General features: G+C 38.4%; 1 protein-coding gene across 3 annotated transcripts in view; it reads left to right on the top strand.

Moving 5' to 3' along the window:
- The window catches only part of ADAM9 (ADAM metallopeptidase domain 9), a 151,187-nt gene that overhangs the window by 26,855 nt on the left and 103,751 nt on the right, over positions 1–20,581 (top strand). For 2 of the 3 annotated variants that reach the window (XM_062212891.1, XM_062212890.1), the window contains exons 7-11: positions 3,743–3,808; positions 9,665–9,736; positions 11,101–11,270; positions 13,943–14,024; positions 14,895–15,028. In XM_062212891.1, the coding sequence (XP_062068875.1) occupies positions 3,743–3,808; positions 9,665–9,736; positions 11,101–11,270; positions 13,943–14,024; positions 14,895–15,028 (524 nt within the window). The remainder of the gene's footprint in view (positions 1–3,742; positions 3,809–9,664; positions 9,737–11,100; positions 11,271–13,942; positions 14,025–14,894; positions 15,029–20,581) is intronic. The other variant, XM_062212892.1, reaches the window with a different exon arrangement.

Raw genomic sequence — 20,581 nt, 5'->3', positions numbered from 1 at the left:
AGCTCTTTGTAGTAACTTCTGATGATTTTTTTCCTGTGGTATCTGTTACATTTTCTTTTTCATCTTTAATTTTATTGATTTGGGTCTTCTCCCTCTTTGTTTTTTTGGTAGTTTGGCCAGTGGTATGTCAATTTTGTCTATTTATTTATTTTTTAAAAACCAGCTTTTTTATTTTACTGATCTTTTAAAAATTTTTTTATTTCAATTACATTCTTTAATTTTTTAATTATTTCTTTTCTCCTATGAATTTTGGTTTGTTTTGCTGTTGTTTTTCTAGGTCCTTGAAAACTCATTTATTTGGTGCCTAATTTCTTGATGTAGGCACCAATTGCTATAAATTTTCCGCTTAACACTGCTTTTGCTGTATCCCATAGATTTTATATGTTGTATTGTTGAGCATGGTAAATCAATCTCTCTCTCTCTCTCTCTCACACACACACACACACACACACATGCCTCTCTTTTTAATCAGAGGGGAGATTTGTTCTGCTCTGTTGGCATATTCTCATGCTCACCTCCTCTCCTCAAAGGAGACCTATGACTGGATACTAGCCCCTGTGGGTACAGTTTTCATCTGCGCTGCCACAAGAACCACATAAAGGATTTGTGCAGTCCTCGGTGTGAACACAGATCCTGCAGCAATGACCTTTACCAGGGAAACAGGGAGCCCTAAGTATGTGAAGCTGCTCATACTGGCTGCCCAAAGTACCAGCCACACCTTGTGCCCTCAAAGTCCTGGCACAAAAGGCTCCCACAGTCACAAGCCATCAGGCCCCTGTCAGTTCTCCCAGCCGGACTCAAGTGACTCCTCTTGGCTGGTTGCTAGACGTGGACATGAGCTGATGCAGATGTTACATATCTCCAAAGGTGCCCACTCTCTCTCGGCTATTTACAGGATGCCTGTGTTGGGTGACTTGGAGAGAGAAACGTACCCCATCTTTTCTTCTCTAGGTTGGCAGGTACAGCGTCCCCCACAGGGCTCCAAGCCAGGCCCATGTCAGATTCTTCCTGCAGCTTTATCGCCAGTGACTTGGGCTGCTACAGTCTGGTCTCACCTCATTGCAAAGCTAGTGCTGGGCCTCTCGACTCTGGGGTCACGAGCTGTGTACCTCCACACCCTCCATGTAAGTCCACAGTGTCCCCCCAGTAGCGTGGAGTTTCCTCTGCTGTTTTTTTCCCTAATCTTTCCCTGAAATTACACTCTCTCCACTTTTTTCTTTTTAAACTATCTCCCCTAGACTGGAGCAGTAAGCCCCTTCCCTATTCTGTCACTTTCAACTGGAACCTTCCTTTTTAGTTTGCCTGTTACATGCCAGACGTTGTGATAGGTATTAGGTGATAGAAAGATGAGCAATATGCAGTTCCTGCCACCAAGCTGGTGGAATTAAAGACTTTGTGTGCTTTGGAAACCAGGGCTTAAATCTTAAACAGTAACTGTATTTAGCATTGCTATATAATAGTCTGTTACACTGTCTTCCAGAGAACAGTGGAATTTTTTGTAAAGATTTATTTATTTATTTGAAAGGTAGAGTTACAGAGAGGCAGAGAGAGAGAGAGAGAGAGAGAGAGAGAGAGAGAGAGAGAGAGAGAGGTGTCTGCCATCTGCTGGTTCACTCTCCAAATGACTGCAATGGCTGGAGCTGCGCCAATCTGAAGCCAGGAGTCAGGAGCTTCTTCCGGGTCTCCCATGCGGGTGCAGGGCCCCAGGGGCTTGAGCCATCTTCTGCTTTCTCAGGCCATAGCAGAGAGCTGGATCAGAAGTGGAGCAGCTGGGACTTGAACCGGCGCCTATATGGGATGGCAGCATTGCAGGTGACGGCTTTATTCACTATGTCACAGCGCAAGCTCTGCAATGCAGTTTTTAGATACTTCATACTCAAACTAGCGTGGTGATTCTTGGGCTCTAGAGTAGAGAATCAAACAGATTTGACTTTAGGACTTATTTCAGCTATCTCTCAAGGACACTCATATCTTTCTTTCTTTTTTTCTTTTCAGTTAATTTTTTTAAATTTCAGTTAATTTTTAGCAGATTCAATATAGTTCATAGATATAATTCTATGAATATAATTATATTCACTCTTCCTTCCCTCCCTCTCCCTTCCTTTCTTTCTTTCTTGCTTTTTTCTTCCATTTTTGAGATAACATTTTAAATTTACTTTACAGTCAAAAGCTTAATGCTTCATCAGATAAGCTTAATAATTAAAAAGCAAAAAGCCCTAGTTTGGTGAGAATGTAAATTAGGATTGTAACAATAATTTAGTGGAAACATGTCCATTTCACTCATATCTAATACATTTTAAAGTGATCACAGATCATTAAAACTATATATAGTTTTATATATATATATATATATACTATATATATATATACTATATATAGTATAGCAGTCTTAACCTTGGTTTGACAAAGGTATAAAATAAGGATTTACAAAACTATATTTGTAGCAGTACTGATACACAGAGGTGTTTCTTTTGTTTATTAGATTTCTTTCTTTCTTTTCTTTTTTTTTAAATTTCAGCTGCCAAATATAAGGGAGAATATGTGCATTTGTCTTTCTGTGTCCAGTTTACTTCACTCAGCATGATGTCATTCAGTTGTATCCATTTTGATGCAAATGGTAGAATCTCATTCTTTTTTATAGCTGAGTAATATTCCAGTGTGTGTGTGTGTGTGTGTATAACATTTTCTTTACCTGTTTAACTGGTTATGGACACCTTGGTAGATTCCATATTTCAGATGTTGTTCATATCCCTGCTTTGACTTCTCTAGGATTCCCTGATGTATTCTTGACCTGGATCTCTTAGACCCTCAGGGTTCTTGGACTAACTCCACTGCAGCTGCAGGGAATGTGTCTTTCTACAAGTGAGGTTGCTGTTGCCGTGTCAGAAGTGTGTTTCTTGATGAACTTGTACTAGTTTATGGCATTATGTTTATTGCCTCTTTGCCATCTGTTCTTTTTGAATATTGAACTGTACTTTTTATATTAATTTGGTTATCTACAGAGGTTTATTTATATGAAAGGCAAAGTTATAGAGGGAGGAGAGAGAGAGAGAAAAAGGTCTTCCATCTTTTGGTTCACCCCCAGATGGCAGCAATGGCCAGGACTGGGCCAGGCTGAAGACTCCATCTGGATCTCCCATGTGGGTGTCAGGGGCCCAAGCACTTGACCCATCTTCTGCTGCTTTCCCAGGTGTGTTAGCAGGGAGCTGGATGGGAAGTGGAACAGCCAGGGCTCAGACTAGAGCTCATATGGGATGCCAGCATTGCAGGCAGTGGCTTAACCTGCTGTGCTGTGATGCTGGCCCCTGTACTTTTTAACATTAAACACTGGGAACTGTGGAGATTTTTGATTTTTCTATTTTGTAGGAATTTTTGTAAGATGACATAATTAGTCATTGTTTAAAGTGCCAACCTTGTCCCAGTTTCTGTTCTGTGGAATATTGGTGGATATTCTTTTTTTTTTTTTCCCTCTTTCAACATAAGTAACTAGACTTCTTTTTAAATTTGTGTTTGTGTCTAGTTTTTATTTTAGAAAGTCAGTAGTTCTTCTTTGTAAACTTGAATAACTCAATGTATCTTTAGCTGGAATTTTAAGATTTCAGATTTAAAACGTGTTTAAAAAGCATGTTTTTATTTTATTGGTCTAGGATATGAGACCAGGGATTAGATATGATCATTAAGTATGAAAAACATGTAGCCTTGCCATTTTTCTGTGTCTTTAAAATACTCTTGTTTCTGATAGAGAAGAAGAGCTGTTCTGCCACAGACCCGATATGTGGAGCTTTTCATTGTTGTAGACAAGGAAAGGGTAAGATTTGTCACAGTTTTTCTTTTTAATGATAAATGACCTTTCTTGAGGGAAATATAAAATATATTTGTATTTAATTTTTCCTTTTATTAAAGATTTATTTTATTTATTTGAAAGGCAGAGAAACAGAGAGATGGAGAGACAAAGACAGAGATATCTTCCGTCTGCTGGCTCACTCCCCAAAGGACTGCAACGGCCAGAGCTAGTCCAGGCTGTAGCCAGCAGCCTTGAACTCCATCCTGATCTCCCACGTGGGTGTCAGGGGCTAAGCACTTGGGCCATCTTCTACTGCTTTCCCAGGTTCCTTAACAGAGAGCTGGATTAGAATTGGAGAAACCAGGACTCAAACTGGCATTCACATGGGATGTTTGTTGCAGACAGCATCTTAACCCACTGTACCATGATACTGGCCACTGTATATTTTTTTATTTAATGATAATTTAAAAATTAAATGGCTTTCCCTCCTTAATATCATAACATATCACCAGAAACTGAATGTAGCAAATGAAATGACCTTTTATTTAATTTTTGGCTAGGGATTTTTTTTTTTTTTTTGGTGTTTATATATGCTCTTCTTGGTGATTTGCTCATGTGAAATTCTTAAAATATTTAAAAACAAATTTTACTTATTTGAGAGGCAGAGAAAAAGAGTGAGAGAGTATGCTTCCAGTCACTGGTTCACTTCTTTAGATGTCCACAGTAGCTGAGACTGGGCTGGGCATGCAACCCAGGTCTCTCACGTGGGTGGCAGGAACCCAATTACTTCAGCCATCAGTTCTTCCTCCCGTGATCTATAAGCAGGAAACAGGAGCTGGAGTCATGTCTTGAATCCAGGTACTCTGATGTGGGATGCAGCTGTCTTAACCTCTAAATGCTTGCTCCTCATGGCAGAATTTATTGAGGAAGAATGCATGTAGTATCTTTCATTTAGACTCTTCAGAACTTTTGAGTAACTATTGCTATATACTAGGTTAGTCAGGCATTGCTTTATGCCGAATAAAATTACTTTGCTTTTTAAAATTTCAGCTAACTTATCATATTAAGAGATAGAAAACTTCTAGGTTGTGACGTGCTTTAGAAAGGAATAGTATTAATTTCAGTGTATAATAGGCCATAAAGCAAGTTTCAGCAAATTAAAAAAAATTAAAATCAAACCATGCATTTTCTCTGACCTTAATGGAATGAAGCTGGAAGTCAGTAACTCAAGAATCTCTAGAAAATAAATGTAGACACAAGGAAACTGAACAACGTGCTCCTGAGTGAATAGTGGGCCATGGAATAAATCAAAAGAGAAATAAAAAAATTTCTGGAAACATGAAGACAACAATACAAAATATCAAAACTTATGGGATACAGCAAAAGCAGTGTTGGAAGTTTATAGCAACTGGTGCCTACATGAAGAAATTGAAAAGACACCAAATAAAGAGTTATCAGTGTATCTCAAGGACCTGGAAAAACACAGCAAAACAAACCCAAAACTAGTAGAAGGAAAGAAATAATTAAAATTAGAAAAGAAATGAACAAAATTGAAACCTAAAAGTTATAGAAAAGATCAATGAAATGAAGAGCTAGCTTTTTGAAAAATTAAAGAAAATTGTTGCACTACTGGGCTAACTAACAAAAAAAAAAAAAAAAAAAAAAAAAAAAAAAAGAGGAAGAAGACCCAAATCAATAAAATTAGAGATGGAAAAGGAAATGTAACAGCAGATACTACAGAAATAAAAAGAATCATCAGGAACTACTGCAAAGAGCTGTATGCCAACACATTGGAAAACTTAGAAGAAATGGATAGATTCCTGGACACATGCAACCTACCACAATTGAGTCTTGAGACTTAGACAACCTAAGCAGACCAAAAACCAAGATGGAGATTGAATCAGTAGTAAAGACTCTCAACAAAGAAAAGCCCAGGACTGGGATAGCTTCACTACTGAATTCTACCAGACATTTAAAGAAGAACTAATTCAATTCTTTTCAAGCTATTCAACACAATTGAAAAGGAGGGAATCCTCCCAAACATCTGTGAAGCCAGCATCATCTTAATTCCTAAAGCAGAAAAAGACACAACAAAGAGAACTGCAGACCAGTATCCTTGATGAATATAGCTACAAAAATCCTCAACAAAGTACTAGTTAATCAAGTCCAACAACACGTTAGAAAGATCGTTCACTCAGACCAGGTGGGACTTAACACTGGTATGTAGGGATGGTTCAGTATTCACAAATCAATCAGTTGATATATCACATTAACATACTGAGGAACAAAAAGCATGTGATTATCTCAGTAGATGCAGAGAAAGCATTTGATAAAATACAATACCCTTTCATCTTGAAAACCATAAGCAAATTGGGTATAGAAGGAATATTCCTCAACACAATCAAAGCAATTTTATCACAAACCCACAGCCAGCATCTTATTGAATGGGGAAAAATTGGAAACATTTCCACTAAGATCCGGAACCAGCAAAGGATGCCCATTTTAACCATTGCTATTCAGCATAGACCTGGAAGTTTTAGCCAGAACCATTTGGCAAGGTAAATAAATAAATAAATCTATAAATCAATAAATCAGTAGCCTTCATAAACACAGGCGATGCCATGGCTGAGAAAGAACTTCTAAGATCAATCCCATTCATAATAGCTACCAAAAATGAAATACCTTGAACTATATTTTTTAAAAGATTTTATTTTTATTTATATGAAAGCCAGAGTTACACAGAGAGAGGAGAGGCAGAGGCAGAGAAAGAGAGAGAGAGGGCTTCCATCTGCTGGTTCATTCCTCAATTTTTTGCAATGGCTGGAGCTGCGCCAATCTGAAGCCAGGAGTCAGGAGCATCTTCCAGGTCTCCCATGTGGGTGCAGGGGCCCAAGGACTTGGGCCATTTTCTACTGCTTTCCCAGGGCATAGCAGAGAGCTGGATTGGAAGTGGAGCAGTTGGGATACAAAGTGGCACCCATATGGGATGCCAGCACTGCAGGCGGCAGCTTTACCCACTACGCCACAGTGCCAGCCCCCTTGGACTAAATTTATTCAAGGATCTCAATAATCTCTAAAGTGAAAATTATAAAACACTAAAGAAAGAAATAGAAGAAGACACAAAAAATGAAAAATCTCCCATGTTCACAGACTGGAACAATCAGTATCATCAAAATGTCCATATTCCTGAAAGCAATTCACAGATTCAATGCAATCTTAATCAAAATACCAAGGAAATTCTTTGCAGATTTAGAAAAAATGATGCTAGACTTCATATGGAAACACAAGAGACCCAAATAGCTAGAGCAGTCTTACAGAACAAAAACAAAACTGGAGCCATCAAAGTACCAGATTTCAAGACACACTACAAGTTAATCAGAATAGCCTGGAAATGGCAAAAATAAAACAGACATGTAGACCAATGGAACAGAGTAGAAACTGCAGAAATCGATCTACGTATCTACAACCAACTTATCTTGGAAAAAGGAGCTAAAATTAATCCCTGGAGCCAGGACAATCTCTTTGACAAATGGTGCTGGGTAAACTGGATCTCTACCTGCAGAAATATGAAACAAGACTCTTACCTTATACCTTACATGAAAATCCACTCAAAATGGATAGAAGACCTAAATGTACAACCTGATACCATCAAAGTACTAGAGAACTTTGGGGGAACCCTGCAAGACATTGGCATAGGCAAAGGCTTCTTGGAAAAGACCCCGGAAGTGCAGGTGACCAAAGCCAGAATTGACAGAAAGGATTGTATCAGGTTGAGAAGCTTCTGTACTGCAAAGGAAACTCAGCAAAGTGGAGAGGCAGCTTAAGACTGGGAGGAAATATTTGCAATCTATGAAACTTGTATTTCGGTTGATATCTAGAATGTATAAAGAGCTTGAGAAAGTAAAAAATAACAAAACTAACAATCCAATTTTTCAAAAAGAGGCATTTTTCAAAAGAGGAAATTCAGATGACCAATACACACATGAAAAAATGCTCAGGATCACTAGCCATCAGAGTAATGCAAATCAAAACCACAGTGAGATTTTACCTCACCCCTTTTAGTGTCTTCTTACTATCTGTTGAACTCTTTATTTTGTATAGGGTTAATCTTATGAATATAAAATAAACTGAAAATAGACCTTTTTAAAAAATAAGAATGGGAATAGGAGAGGGAGGTGTGAGAAGGTTGGGAGCATGGGGTGGGAGGGAAGTTAAGGTGGGAAATGTCACTATGTTCCTGAATATTAAATACATGAAGTTTGTATACCTTAAGTAAAATTTCAGTGTATAGTATCACCTGGGAGTATTTTCCTTGTTTATACTTAAAAAAAAACAAAACAGCTTTATTCAGCTATGAGAAGTAATGTGTCTATTTCAGGTTTATAGGATTATCAATAGTAGATAAAGTTGCTATATAATTCAAAATATACACTGTTTGGAGTGTTTATCTTAGTAGTTATGAATCCAGTTTAGATACCCTCATTCCACACTGGAGTACCTGGGTTTGATGTGTGCTCCCTGCTCCTGGCTCCAACTCCATGCTAATGCAGATCCTGGGAGGCAGTGGTGAGGCTCAAGTAATTGGGTTCCTGCCATTCATTTGGGAAACCTGGACTCAGTTTCTAGCTCCAGAATTTAGCCTTGCTCAGCTTTTGTGGGTATTTGGGGGAACGAACCAGTGGGTAGGAGCCGTTTCTGTCAGTCACTGACTCTCTGCCTTTCAAGTAAACAAATGAACTGTTTGAAATGTTTTGTATGTCTTTTATTTCACCTTTGTTGCTTGTGGAAAAAAAAAAAACTATTCATAGAACTTAATATGATTAGCAATTCCTCTCGTCTAAATTACAAAGACAATTTCGAGGATTTTTATGATTAAGAAAAATTCCTTATCACATGTAGCTTAGAAATAAACAAGCCATAGGTATTACGAGATAGAAAGTAACTTGTATTTGTTCATTATAGGTTCATTATTCTCAAGTGGTAGGAGAAAAAGCATAGGGAATAAGAGCAAATGTAAAGTCTGCCCCAGTAAGGGGTGAAAAGTTTCTGTAGAATGTTTTAGAAAAGCCACCAAAAATAGAAATTTATGTTTTTCTTTATTGCTCTCTTCAGATTTGTTACATACAGGTAGAGAATGGTGTGTTTCAACCGAGGCCTGTCAAATGCAGTACAATTTTTTCTTATTTAGGAGAATGATAATAAGCTGTCTTAATTAATAAAATTATACTCATATTCTGTTATTAAAGCCTTTATCATAGAGCAAAATAAGAAACTCTGAAAATTTTTCGTAGTACTAAGTTGTATAAAATACTGTTAAAAGGGATATATTTGGGTTTTTCCAGGTCTCAAAAAGAATCAATCATATGAATTATTTGGCTTAATATGACTAAACTGTTGTTTATATTTCTATCTATTTTTTTTATTAGTGATCATTGGTTAATCATTAATTTAGCATACTGTATAGAGATGGTTTATTGGTAATGTCATTAAGCTAAGAAGTGAAAGGTGTAGGGAATCCTCTAGATTTTCTTTTGCCTGGGTATTTTCATTGTTTTAAATTCTACCTTTGCAAAATGCTTGAAAATATTTTTGTATTGAAATAAAAAATATTAAGAATAAATCTTTTAAAGTTGTAGTAATTTGAAGAAAATGAAAACAGTGCTTTTTCCATTATTATTTTACACTTGTTCCTGTTTTTCTTTTATTTTTCACTAAAATATCCTTTCCATTTATTAATTTTAGGTGTTGATAAATGTCCAAATGCCTCAATTTTTAGTTCAGAGGAAATATTTGGATTCTTATCTTTATTGTAACAGATTACAGACATTTTTCTTCTTAGACTACCTTGGAGATAATGATTTTCTGTCTCTGCTTTTCTAGTATGACACAATGGGACGAAATCAGACGGCTGTGAGAGAAGAGATGATTCGTTTAGCAAACTACTTGGATAGTGTAAGTTGTATTTTCTGTCAACTAGAATTACTCCATCCTGTCCTTTCATGGTCTTAGAGCAGGATTTAAAAGTTTATTCATTTGGAGCTCTGATTATGATAGGAGCCTAAATGGCTATCTTTTAAAGGTCTGGTTTCTAGTTTGTTTTGAAACTTTAAAAAAAATATTTGAGAGGCAGAGAGATACACACACACACAGATATGGAGAGGGTATGAAAGAGAGGGAGGTAAGGAAGAAATCAGGGGGGGAGGGTTTCCATCTGCCTGTTCATTCTCCTTACTCCCTAAATGTCTACAGTGGTTAGGGCCAGAGCAGGAGGTCAATCCTGGTATCCCATGTGGTTGGCAGGGACCCAGCTACTTGAGCTATCACTGATGCCTCCCAGGGTATGTGTTAGCAGGAAGTTAGAATTAGGAGTGGAGCTGGGAATTGAACCCGCCACCCTGATATGGGATGTTTGTCTTTGAGATGAAAGTCTAAGGGAAGAATTTTGATAACAACAAGAGATTTCATATAGGCATCTACTTTATCTTCAGAGTAGAAAGGCTCTAAGATCACTTATGAAAACATCTATGAATTTTAATTTAGAGAATCTTGCCTTAAATAAGACTGCCCCCTACCCTGAAACCATGATATGACAGTATTAATTTGTGCATGTGTATGTATTTGTGATTCGGTTTGAGATTTTGGAGTTCACCAGTGGGAGATATTAGCAAATGGATACATGATTTTATACTTTTATTCATAAATCCTACCCCTAATATGAACACCAATCACATGATAAGGATAAGGATGATGAGGAGGAGGATGATAGTGTTCTATTGAGCACTGATTGTGCTGGAAACTTAACTGGTACTTTCATTTAATAACCTAGTTACTCCTCACAGTGTTGCTATGAAGTAGGTGTAAAGGTACCACATTCTTTTACCTGAAATCTTTGGGGTACCTGTAGGGTTTTAGCTAATAGTTCTAATAGGTAATATGGTTCACTGTTTGCTGTGTAACACCTCCAGGAGGATCCTTGTGGAAGCACCTTGTGTTTAAGCTCATTGGCATTTCTGCAGTGAAAGGGACCGAATAGCTTGCATTACTTCAGGAGAAGTTTGGAAACACATTTTCTGAAAGTGTATAATTTCCAGAGTTTGTCAGATTTTTAGTATGGAAGATAGAATGGATTTTGAGTCTCTGTTAGTATCATTTTGTGAGTGAGGAAACAGACTTTCTAGAGACTAGACTCTCATTGTATTGAAGGAAGGATTTTTGGGGGCAGTGTACTATTTTTAATTTAAGTAGTTGTGCTACTTCATGTGACAAAAGTTTTTTCATGAACTTTTTGTATACTTTCATTTCTCTTTTCTTCCCAGATGTACATTATGTTAAATATCCGCATTGTGCTCGTTGGACTGGAGATTTGGACAAATGGAAACCTGATCAGCATAGTTGGAGGTGCTGGTGATGTGTTGGGGAACTTTGTACAGTGGCGGGAAAAGTTTCTTATAACACGTCGAAGACATGACAGTGCACAGCTGGTTTTGTAAGTGATTTTTTTAAGAAAAAAATCCTATTAATGATGAATAGGTCAGAATAACAAACTTTATTTACTCTTTTGTATTAAACTTACATTTTCATAAGGTCTTTGGGCATTTGTTTAAATGAAGAATGATACCTTAGAATAAATGTGACATAAAATTGAAACATGCTTTCTGTGTTAGGTTCTTTGTCATCTGTATCCCAAGTCCTCTTGCTTCTCTCTTGGGTTTGTTTCCTTAATTTGATATAGCATGTGATCCCATTGCTTTTTGTGAAAAGTTATATGGAAAGAAAAAGTTTGGATCACTTGCATGTTTGGAAAAGGAATTTTCACATAAGACTACGATGGAGCTCTGATTATCCTAACCAACTCGGAGATGTGCTTTTTAGTTTGTTCTGTAAATGTTTGATTATTTGTTTGACTAGAATTCTTGACCTGGAATCTTTTCGCTTTTCCCTTGAAGGCACTGATTGTTGTCTTTTGGCTTTTACTATTATTAGTATCTTTAAACCATTCTGATTCCTGATTCTTTGCACATGGCCTGTATTTTTTTCCTCATCACTGGAAATGTAGGATCTGAGGTTCCCAGTTGCTGGATTTTTCCTGATGATTTGTTTGGTGTAGGTATTTTATCATTTACTGCATTGTCTTCTTACCTGGAAACAACCTGCTGCTTTCAAGAATTTTTCTTGATTTATTTTGTAGATGATTTTGGCCTCTATTTTATTTTTGTTCTTCATTTCTTCTGGATTCTTTTTACTTGGCTGTTGGGTTTCGTTTTGTGTCCTCTAATTTTTTTTTTTCATAATTTAATTCTCTCTTGTTAATATGGGTTGATTTAAAGCAAGGTATTGAACATGTCTAAATGGACTTTTACAGCCCCATATTCGCAAAGGCTTGGTCCTGATCTTTCTGTTAATTTTTATAAAATTGAACATGCAAGTATGCAAGTATACCAGTGAAAATGCCATCTTGTTCACAAAAGCCCAGAAGGAACAGGCATCAGACATACTCACAATACCTTTCTCAGCTACACCTACAACCATCCTTTCCCCTCTCTTTGGTCTCCATCTTACCTGTCAGACAGTTCCCAGATGATTGATGATTCTAGTTAACAATAGGATACTAAGCAGCCTTTTGGAAGCTTTGTTAACCATAAGTGAATGAGTCTTGGACCCATGCGATGAACTGCAGTGATGTGGCTGGAATATTTCCTTAGCTATGTCATTATGTCAGTACATCTAGTTGTTTTCACCAGGCTGATCAAATGCCCCAGAGAGGGATTTATTCATTCAGTTAAAGGTATTTAGTGGACATATACCCCATGTATTGGGACATAGCAATGAATGAAATAGAGAAAAATTCCTGCTGTCCTGGAGTTCCTATTCTGGTGGTGGAGATTAGCCATAAATGAGATAAATAAGTATGTGGAGTATCTTAAGTAACGATAGCTGGTTAGGAGCAGCTGTAAGAAAGAGTGGCACAGATCAGAGAGGAGACAGGATGCGACTCACAGCCAAGCCAAATTTATTCTAAGAAAATAAATACATTCACAGAGGTGGTGACCAACTGCTGGCATGCACACAGACTGAACATGTGGCAGAGGGCCCAGACCCTAGCAGTCTGGACCTTTTTAAATCTTAGGTGGGTTAGGGGCCTGGAGAGGAGGTGGGGTGGGGTTGGGGGGGGGGGTCAGTGAGGGACAGAGGTGAATTCCTTCATACAAGTTTTTCAAGTTTGCCACCTCTGATTTCCAAACCTGGAAAAGAATGCAGGAGGTGTAGTGGGGAACCATACAGGGCATGAGACTGCTTTGGCATGTAGGGGTAAGGGATAAACTCTGGACTTCAAAGGATGGAGGGATAAAGGATAAATTTCCGATTTTATCTATTTTTGGGTGGACATGTACCACATGTATTTGAAAACAGCAGTGAAGAAATAGAGAAAAATTTGTGCTGCCCCAGAGTTCCTGTTCTAGTGTTGGAGATTGGCCATAAGTGAGATGAGTAATTATATATGGTATGTTAAGTAATGATAGATGGGAAGGAGGAATAGTAGCACCAACAATAAACCCACTGAGTTAGAGGTGAAAGTATTGGAGGAGTGCGGTTGAAATTTGAGGTAAAATGGCCAGGGAAAGCCTCACTGTGGTGACTTTTTTTGGCAAGCACCTGAAAGGGGGTGAGGGAATGAGTGAGGGCAGGTCCTGGGGAGGAGAGCTCCAGGCAGAGCACCAGGACCTGAGGGACAAGTCTGTTGGGTATGGTTGAGGAGCAACACAGAGAGCTTTGACTCTTCTGTTCACTGCTCTCACTGCCTTGCAGCTTCCTGTTGAATGTATTGAGTTGATATGTCTCCTCAATAAAAATTGTTGAATAAATACAGGTAATTTTAGGAAATGCTTTCATCCAGATGGTGAAACAAACAAACTTGACTTGATATCTATAAGGTATCGTTATCTGTCTGAAAAAAAGTTTCAAAATGCATTTGTAATATTAATCTCCATTCCACGATAATAAAGAGATCAGAGAAATGTATTCTGATTTTAAAATGTTACTTATCTTTGCCATTTTCTCCTAGTTTTTGTAGGTTTTACCAATCCAGGTAAATAGGAATAGGAGCAATGTGATTCTTTTTTCCCCAGGTACATTTTATAACTTTGTCTTTTCTTTTAGAAAGAAAGGTTTTGGTGGGACTGCAGGAATGGCATTTGTGGGAACAGTGTGTTCAAGGAGCCACGCAGGCGGGATTAATGTGGTACGTTGTTCTTGATATTCAGCTTTGGATATCAATGTTAGGACAGTATCACACACTTACTGACTACATACTTCCTACCTTAATCCTTCAAGCAATATTTTGGCTGCCATAGGAGGACACAGTAGAAGTAGCACATGTGTTCTTTTCCTGAAAATTAGATTAAGCTAGTATTTCTAATATTTGTTGTTAGCTCCTTACTTTTTTTTTTTTTTTTAAGATTTATTTATTTATTTAAAAGGCAGAGTTAGAAAGAGAGAGAGAGAGAAAGAGAGAGAGAGATTGATCTTCCACCTGCTGGTTCACTCCAAATGGCTGCCATGGCAGGACCTAAGCTTAGCCATTATGAAGCCAGGAGCATCTTCCAGGTCTCCTATGTGGGTGCCGGGGCCCAAGGACTTGGACCATCTTCCACTGCTTTCCCAGGCATATTAGCAGAGAGCTGGATTGGAAGTGGAGCATCCGGGACTCATACTGGCACTCATATGGGGATGCTGGCACTGCACGCCGTGGCTTTCCCCGCTACACCACAGTTCAGGCCCCAGCTGCTTACTTTTGATGAATGAGGAAGGACACTCCATTTGAGTCAATTAAATAAGAAGTGTCAGTTTCTTTTTTCTTAAACTATTCTGAGTGCTCTGTTGATGCTAAAGTAATTGATACATTGTTTAAGGGAGCCATTTCTATCATCATTGTGTGAATCTTACCACTTTCTTACTAGATTGAAATATATAAAAACTGTTGCTAAATGCTTAGTTGATCATGTGAGCTGTGGATATTGTAGTTAATAAATGTGTTTTTGTGAAAAAATAATCTGAGAAACATTTTGTTTTTGTTCAGAAGCCTAATTACTACCTTCCTGTATTTGGACAGTTTGGGCAAATCACTGTGGAGACCTTTGCATCCATTGTTGCTCATGAACTGGGTCACAACCTTGGAATGAATCATGATGATGGGAGAGATTGTTTCTGTGGGGCAAAGAGCTGCATCATGAATTCAGGAGCATCGTGAGTAACTGACTTCCTTCTTGGTCTTATATGAAGAAGATATTTTAGACCAGTGTTTCTTAAACTATGAGGGATTCTCGTGTCTACATTGAGAAAACAGGAAAAGTTATTCCCGGTTCCTTGAAATAAATTACATGATGCACCACTGAGGTGCCAGCTTCTTAAATAATCTGCAGTGCTTTAAGGAGGAAACATTTATACATGCACAGCTCTGTAACTGTCCCCTTCCATAAACAGAATGCTAGGCCAAAAGAGTAAATGGAGGCTGGCGCTGCGGCTCAATAGGCTAATCCTCAGCTTTGTGGCGCTGGCACACTGGGTTCTAGTCCCGGTCGGGGCGCCAGATTCTGTCCCGGTTGCCCCTCTTCCAGGCCAGCTCTCTGTTGTGGCCCTGGAGGGCAGTGGAGGATGGCCCAAGTGCTTGGGCCCTGCACCCCATGGAAGACCAGGATAAGCACCTGGCTCCTGCCTTCGGATCAGCGCGGTGCGCTGGCTGCAGCGGCCATTGGAGGGTGAACCAATGGCAAAGGAAGACCTTTCTCTCTGTCTCTCTCTCTCACTGTGCACTCTGCCTGTCCAAAAAAAAAAAGTAAATGGAAAAACTTACATCTGAATTAGAAACTGGAGAAATTTCTGCTAGATTCACTACAAATTAAAGGACTGAAAAATTTCCTTACAAACCTCTTTCTGAGAAAATGCTACATTGTCATCATAAGTAAAACAAGAAATCTTAATGTACTCCTATGAAAAATCCCTGTTTTATAGAGATAAGGGTGGGAAACAGGACAGAGAGAAGAAAGAATAGCTAGTAGTAAGCTCTTTATTTGTGCAGGCACAGTTCCTGGCAGCATAAAAGATACTGTTGACTCACTGCTCACCGGTTTGAGGGGGTGTTGGTGGTGTTTTCTTATCTCCATTTGTGGGTGAGGAACGAAGGTCACATAGGCAATTTCTGACTGGGGTTTGAAGTGAGGAAGTCTGGGACCAGAGCTTATGATCTGATCTTAAACACCCTCCTTTGCTGGAGTTCAAAAATAATTACTGTAGAGGGCTCAAGGGTGGGTGGGCTTCTTCCTTACACAGTTTAAATATAATGCATCAGTGTTCCTTCTTAATTTAGCAGGCAGTCATCCTAAACAGAGCTGAACATAGCCACAGTGCATACGTGGGCTAAAGCCGAGCCTGAGGAAAGTAGGTACTAGAGATGACCATTGTAAGGAACACAGGTGAACATTTCATGTGGGGAAACAGCTGTAGCCCCCAGGGTCCACCTTCACACTTCCTCAGGCTGCTGAACACTTGACAGAGTAATAAAAACTTCTCTTAGCCAGCTCTGCTGATGAAGACCTGAGAGTTCAATTCTAAAGGGAAGCACTCAAGTGGAATTTACTTTCTTTTCGAGTAAATTCTAGGCTTAAGAATGTATGTGGAAGAATTATAATAGTGGTTATGGGAACACTTCCCGTCATAAAAACATAAATGCATAAGAAAAGCCGTATGTTTGTGAAAGATTTCCTGTAAGAGAGGGAAATAAGTTTACCATTTGCTTTGCTTGGCAGTAAATTTGAAGAAGACATGAATTCAGGGGACAAATAAATACTGAACCGTGAGATCAGACGTGATTAAAATGAAAAAAAGGAGTATTCAAAGTTAAGGAAAGAATGTCATAAAACGGTGCCACAGTGGCACAGTGTTGGAGATTGTTTTTTTCTTTTTAAAATTTTTTTTATTTATTTGAAAGAGTTACAAAGAGGGAGAAGCAGAGAGAGAGAAAGATCTTCTGCCTGCTGGTTCATTCCCCAGATAGCTTGCAACTGCTAGGCCTGGGCCACGCTGAAGCCAGGAGCCAGCAGCTTACCCAGGTCTCCTGCAGCAGTGGCAGGGGCTAAAACACTTGTGCCATCTTCTGCTGCTTTCCCAGGCCACTAGGAGGGAGCTGGATCATAAGTACAGCAGCTAGTGCCATATAGATACCCATAGAGGATGTCAGTGTCGCAGGCACAATGCTGGCCCCCACAGTAGAATTTAAAATGATGTAAGAAGAAAGGAAGTGTGAACCTGTGCTTTATTCATTTACTTATCAATTATTTACTGAGTTGATCATGTGCCAGACTTGATTTAGACATTTGAGTTAAACAAAGACTTGCCCTTCAGAAAGTTATATTAAAGTCGGAGGAAACAAACTATAAATATAATCAAGAAGGCAGTAATATAGAATGTTGGGAGGTGAGAAGTGTAGTGGGAATAAAACAGAGCCAGGATTTGGAGGGTTGGAGGGCTGAAATTGGTACACTGGTGTTAGTGAAACAAATGGAACAGGCCTCACTCTCTCACCATGGTGTGTTAAAACTAGACATTAATATCTCAATGAGTTGGTAATTTAAAAGAAAATATTTCTTTAAAAAATATTTATTTATTTATTTGAAAGTTATAGAGAAGGAGACCAGAGGCAGAGTCAAAGAGAGGGAGAAAGATCTTGCATCCACTGGTTCACTCCCCTATTGGTCATAATGGCCAGATCTGGGCCAGGCGGAAGCCAGGAGCCAGGAACTTCATCTGGGTCTCCCACGTGGATGCAGGGGCCCAAGCACTTGGGCCATCTTCCACTGCTTTTCCAGGTGCATTTGCAGGGAGCTGGATTGGAAGTGGAGCAGCTGAGACTTGAACAGGCACCCACGTGGTATGCTGGCGCTTCAGGCAGGGGCTTTACTATGCCACAGCGCTGGCCCGAAGAACATCTTTCCATGACACCTAGATAGAGGGAGAATGATTTATGAATATCATATTTAAAACTTCATGCGTATTGAAACTTAAAAACATGAATATAAGATTATCTCAGATATGCAGGTACTTAAAAAAGATCACTGCAAAATGAAATTAAAAGATTTAACGGTACAAAAAATTAAATCTGTGCATTATTTATTTTTTTTTTATAATATGTACTTTTCTATGAACTTGTTGGAGATCTTCTTGTATGCGTGGTTTTCAAATTTTTTTATACCAAGTATCTTTCAATTCTGTTTCCCAGGGATTTTTTTTTTTAAATTTTTTTTATTTATTTGAAAGTCAGAATTACACATAGAGAAAAGGATAGTCAGAGAGAGAGAGAGAGAGAGAGAGAGAGAGAGAAAGACAGAGAGGTCTTCCATCTGCTGGTTCACTCCCCAAATGGCCACAATGGCCAGAGCTGGGCCGACCTGAAGCCAGGAGCCAGAAGCTTCTTCCAGGTCTTCCATCTGGGTGCCTGGGCCCAAGGACCTGTGTCATCCTCCATTGCCCTCCCAGGCCACAGCAGAGAGCTGGATCGGAATTGAAGCCGCCGGGAATCGAATAGGTGCTCATATGGGATTCTGGTGCTACAGGTGGCTTTACCTGCCATGCCACAGCGCTGGCCCCTGGGTATAATTTTCATTTGGACTTTTTCCCCCTCCTGCAAGACCTTGAATATATAGTCTATGGTTACACTCTCTTCTGGTCTGTAGATTTTCTGCTGAGAAATCTGCTGTTAGTCTAATTGGCTTTCCTTATTTATTTATTTGGAATACAAATCAAATTTGTTTTTCATTTTTAAAAGGTTATGCATAAAGAATTTATTAATACATTGTATTTTCAGGTCACAGAAAATGCATGATTATTACTACAGCACAAATCAATTCTCTTGTTAATGTGATATTAATACAAATAGAACAGATTTAGTATAATTCATAGGTACAATTCAAAGAGGTACTTTCCTTCCTCCTCTTGTCTTTTTTCTTTCTTATTTTTTTGAGATAACATTTTTTTTTTTTTAATTTATATTATAGTCAAAGGCTTAATCAAGTAAATAGTAAAAAGTTCATCAGGAATATAGGCAAGGGCTATAAACAATAGTCAAATGAAATATTTTGGGGTTTTCTTTGTATGTCATTTAATATTTTTCTTTCACTGTCACTGTCTTTAGGATTCTCTCCTTGTCTTTAACTTTTTTCTTTTAAAGAAGATTTGTTTATTCATTTAAAGGCAGAGTGAGTGAGAGAGTGGGTGAGCCAAAAAGACCTCCATCTGCTGGATTCCTCAATTGGCTGCCATGGCCAGGACTGGGCCAATTTGAAGCCATGAGCCTGGAACTCCATCTGAGTCTCCCACGAGGGTAGCAGGGATCCTATCTTCTTAACAATGTTTTATAGTTTTTAGTAAACAAGTCTTTTGCCTCAGTGGTTAACTTTGTTCCTAAGTATTTTATTATTATTTTCCACATTATTATTACTGGCATTATTTACTTAATTTGCTTTTATATAGTTTGTTGTTACTCTGTGGAACTATAACTGCTTTTTGTGTGTTTTTTTTTTTTCCCCAGAAACCTTTTATTTATGGTATAGCAACTTCATGTATTTCATAAATACAACTTTAGGAACATAGTGATTCTTCCCACCATACCTGCTCCCACACTGCTACCCTTCTTTATCCTCCCTCTCCTATTCCCATTCTTATTTTTTACTAAGATCTATTTTCAATTAACTTTTTATACATACCATTAAATCTATACTAAGTGTTCAGCAAATAGTATGAAAAAAACCTGTTCCTCAATAGTTGAGACAAGGGCTGTTCAAAGTCGTTGCATCTCAAAGTGTCTGTTTCACTTCTGTCGATTACCTTTGAGATCCTCTATTAGTTACCACAGATCAGGGAGTTATATGGTATTTGTTCTTTTAGGACTGGCTTATTTCACTAAGTGTAGTGTTTTTCAGTTTCGTCCATTTTGTTGCAAATGACAAGATTTCTTTTTCTTTTTTCTTTTTTTTACGGCTGTGTAGTATTCCATAGTGTACATATCCCATAGTTTCTTTATCCAGTCTTCAGGTAACAGACATTTGGGTTGATTCCATGACATAGTTATTGTGAATTGAGCTGCAATAAACATGAGGTTACAGATAACTCTTTCATATGCTGATTTCATTTCCCTTGGGTAAATTCCCAGCAGTGGGATGGCTGGGTAATATGGTAGATCTGTATTCAAATTTCTGAGGTATCATCTCCATACCATCTTCCACGGTGGCTTTACCAGTTTACATTCTCAACAAAAGTGGATTAGAGTACCTTTTTCTCCACATCCTCGCCAGCATTTTTTGTTCGTTTTGTGTTTTGTAGTGTACATCTTTGCTGCCCGATTAATACTATACAAAAGGACCCCCTTCACAATGTTCTTTTTTATTACTAATATTTATTTATTAGACAGATAAATACACATTGAGAAATATACTGGACAGCAGGATATCAAACTGATAACCAGTATATAACATCCTAATAAAATGAACGGCAAACTTTTTTGGAGGTATTTACAAAGAGCCTTTACTAAAATAGTCACGCATGCAGTTGTGCAGGAAGCAGCAGTGAGATCCCAGGAGGAGCATCCAGCACTGAGAGTGCTTAAGGAGGACAGGGGAGATTGCAGAACATACTGGGGAAGGGCTCTTAAGAGCAGCATAAGGAAGACAAAAATCTCACCACAAATATGTACCTGACTAACATAGCTTGGTAAAGTCCCTAGAATTTTCTATTTATTTGAGAGAGAGG

This window comes from Lepus europaeus, chromosome 16 (assembly GCF_033115175.1).
Source record: "Lepus europaeus isolate LE1 chromosome 16, mLepTim1.pri, whole genome shotgun sequence".
Taxonomy (NCBI): Eukaryota; Metazoa; Chordata; class Mammalia; order Lagomorpha; family Leporidae; genus Lepus; species Lepus europaeus.
Note: the sequence above shows the minus strand (reverse complement) of the source record. Positions and strands in the feature narration are given on the sequence as shown.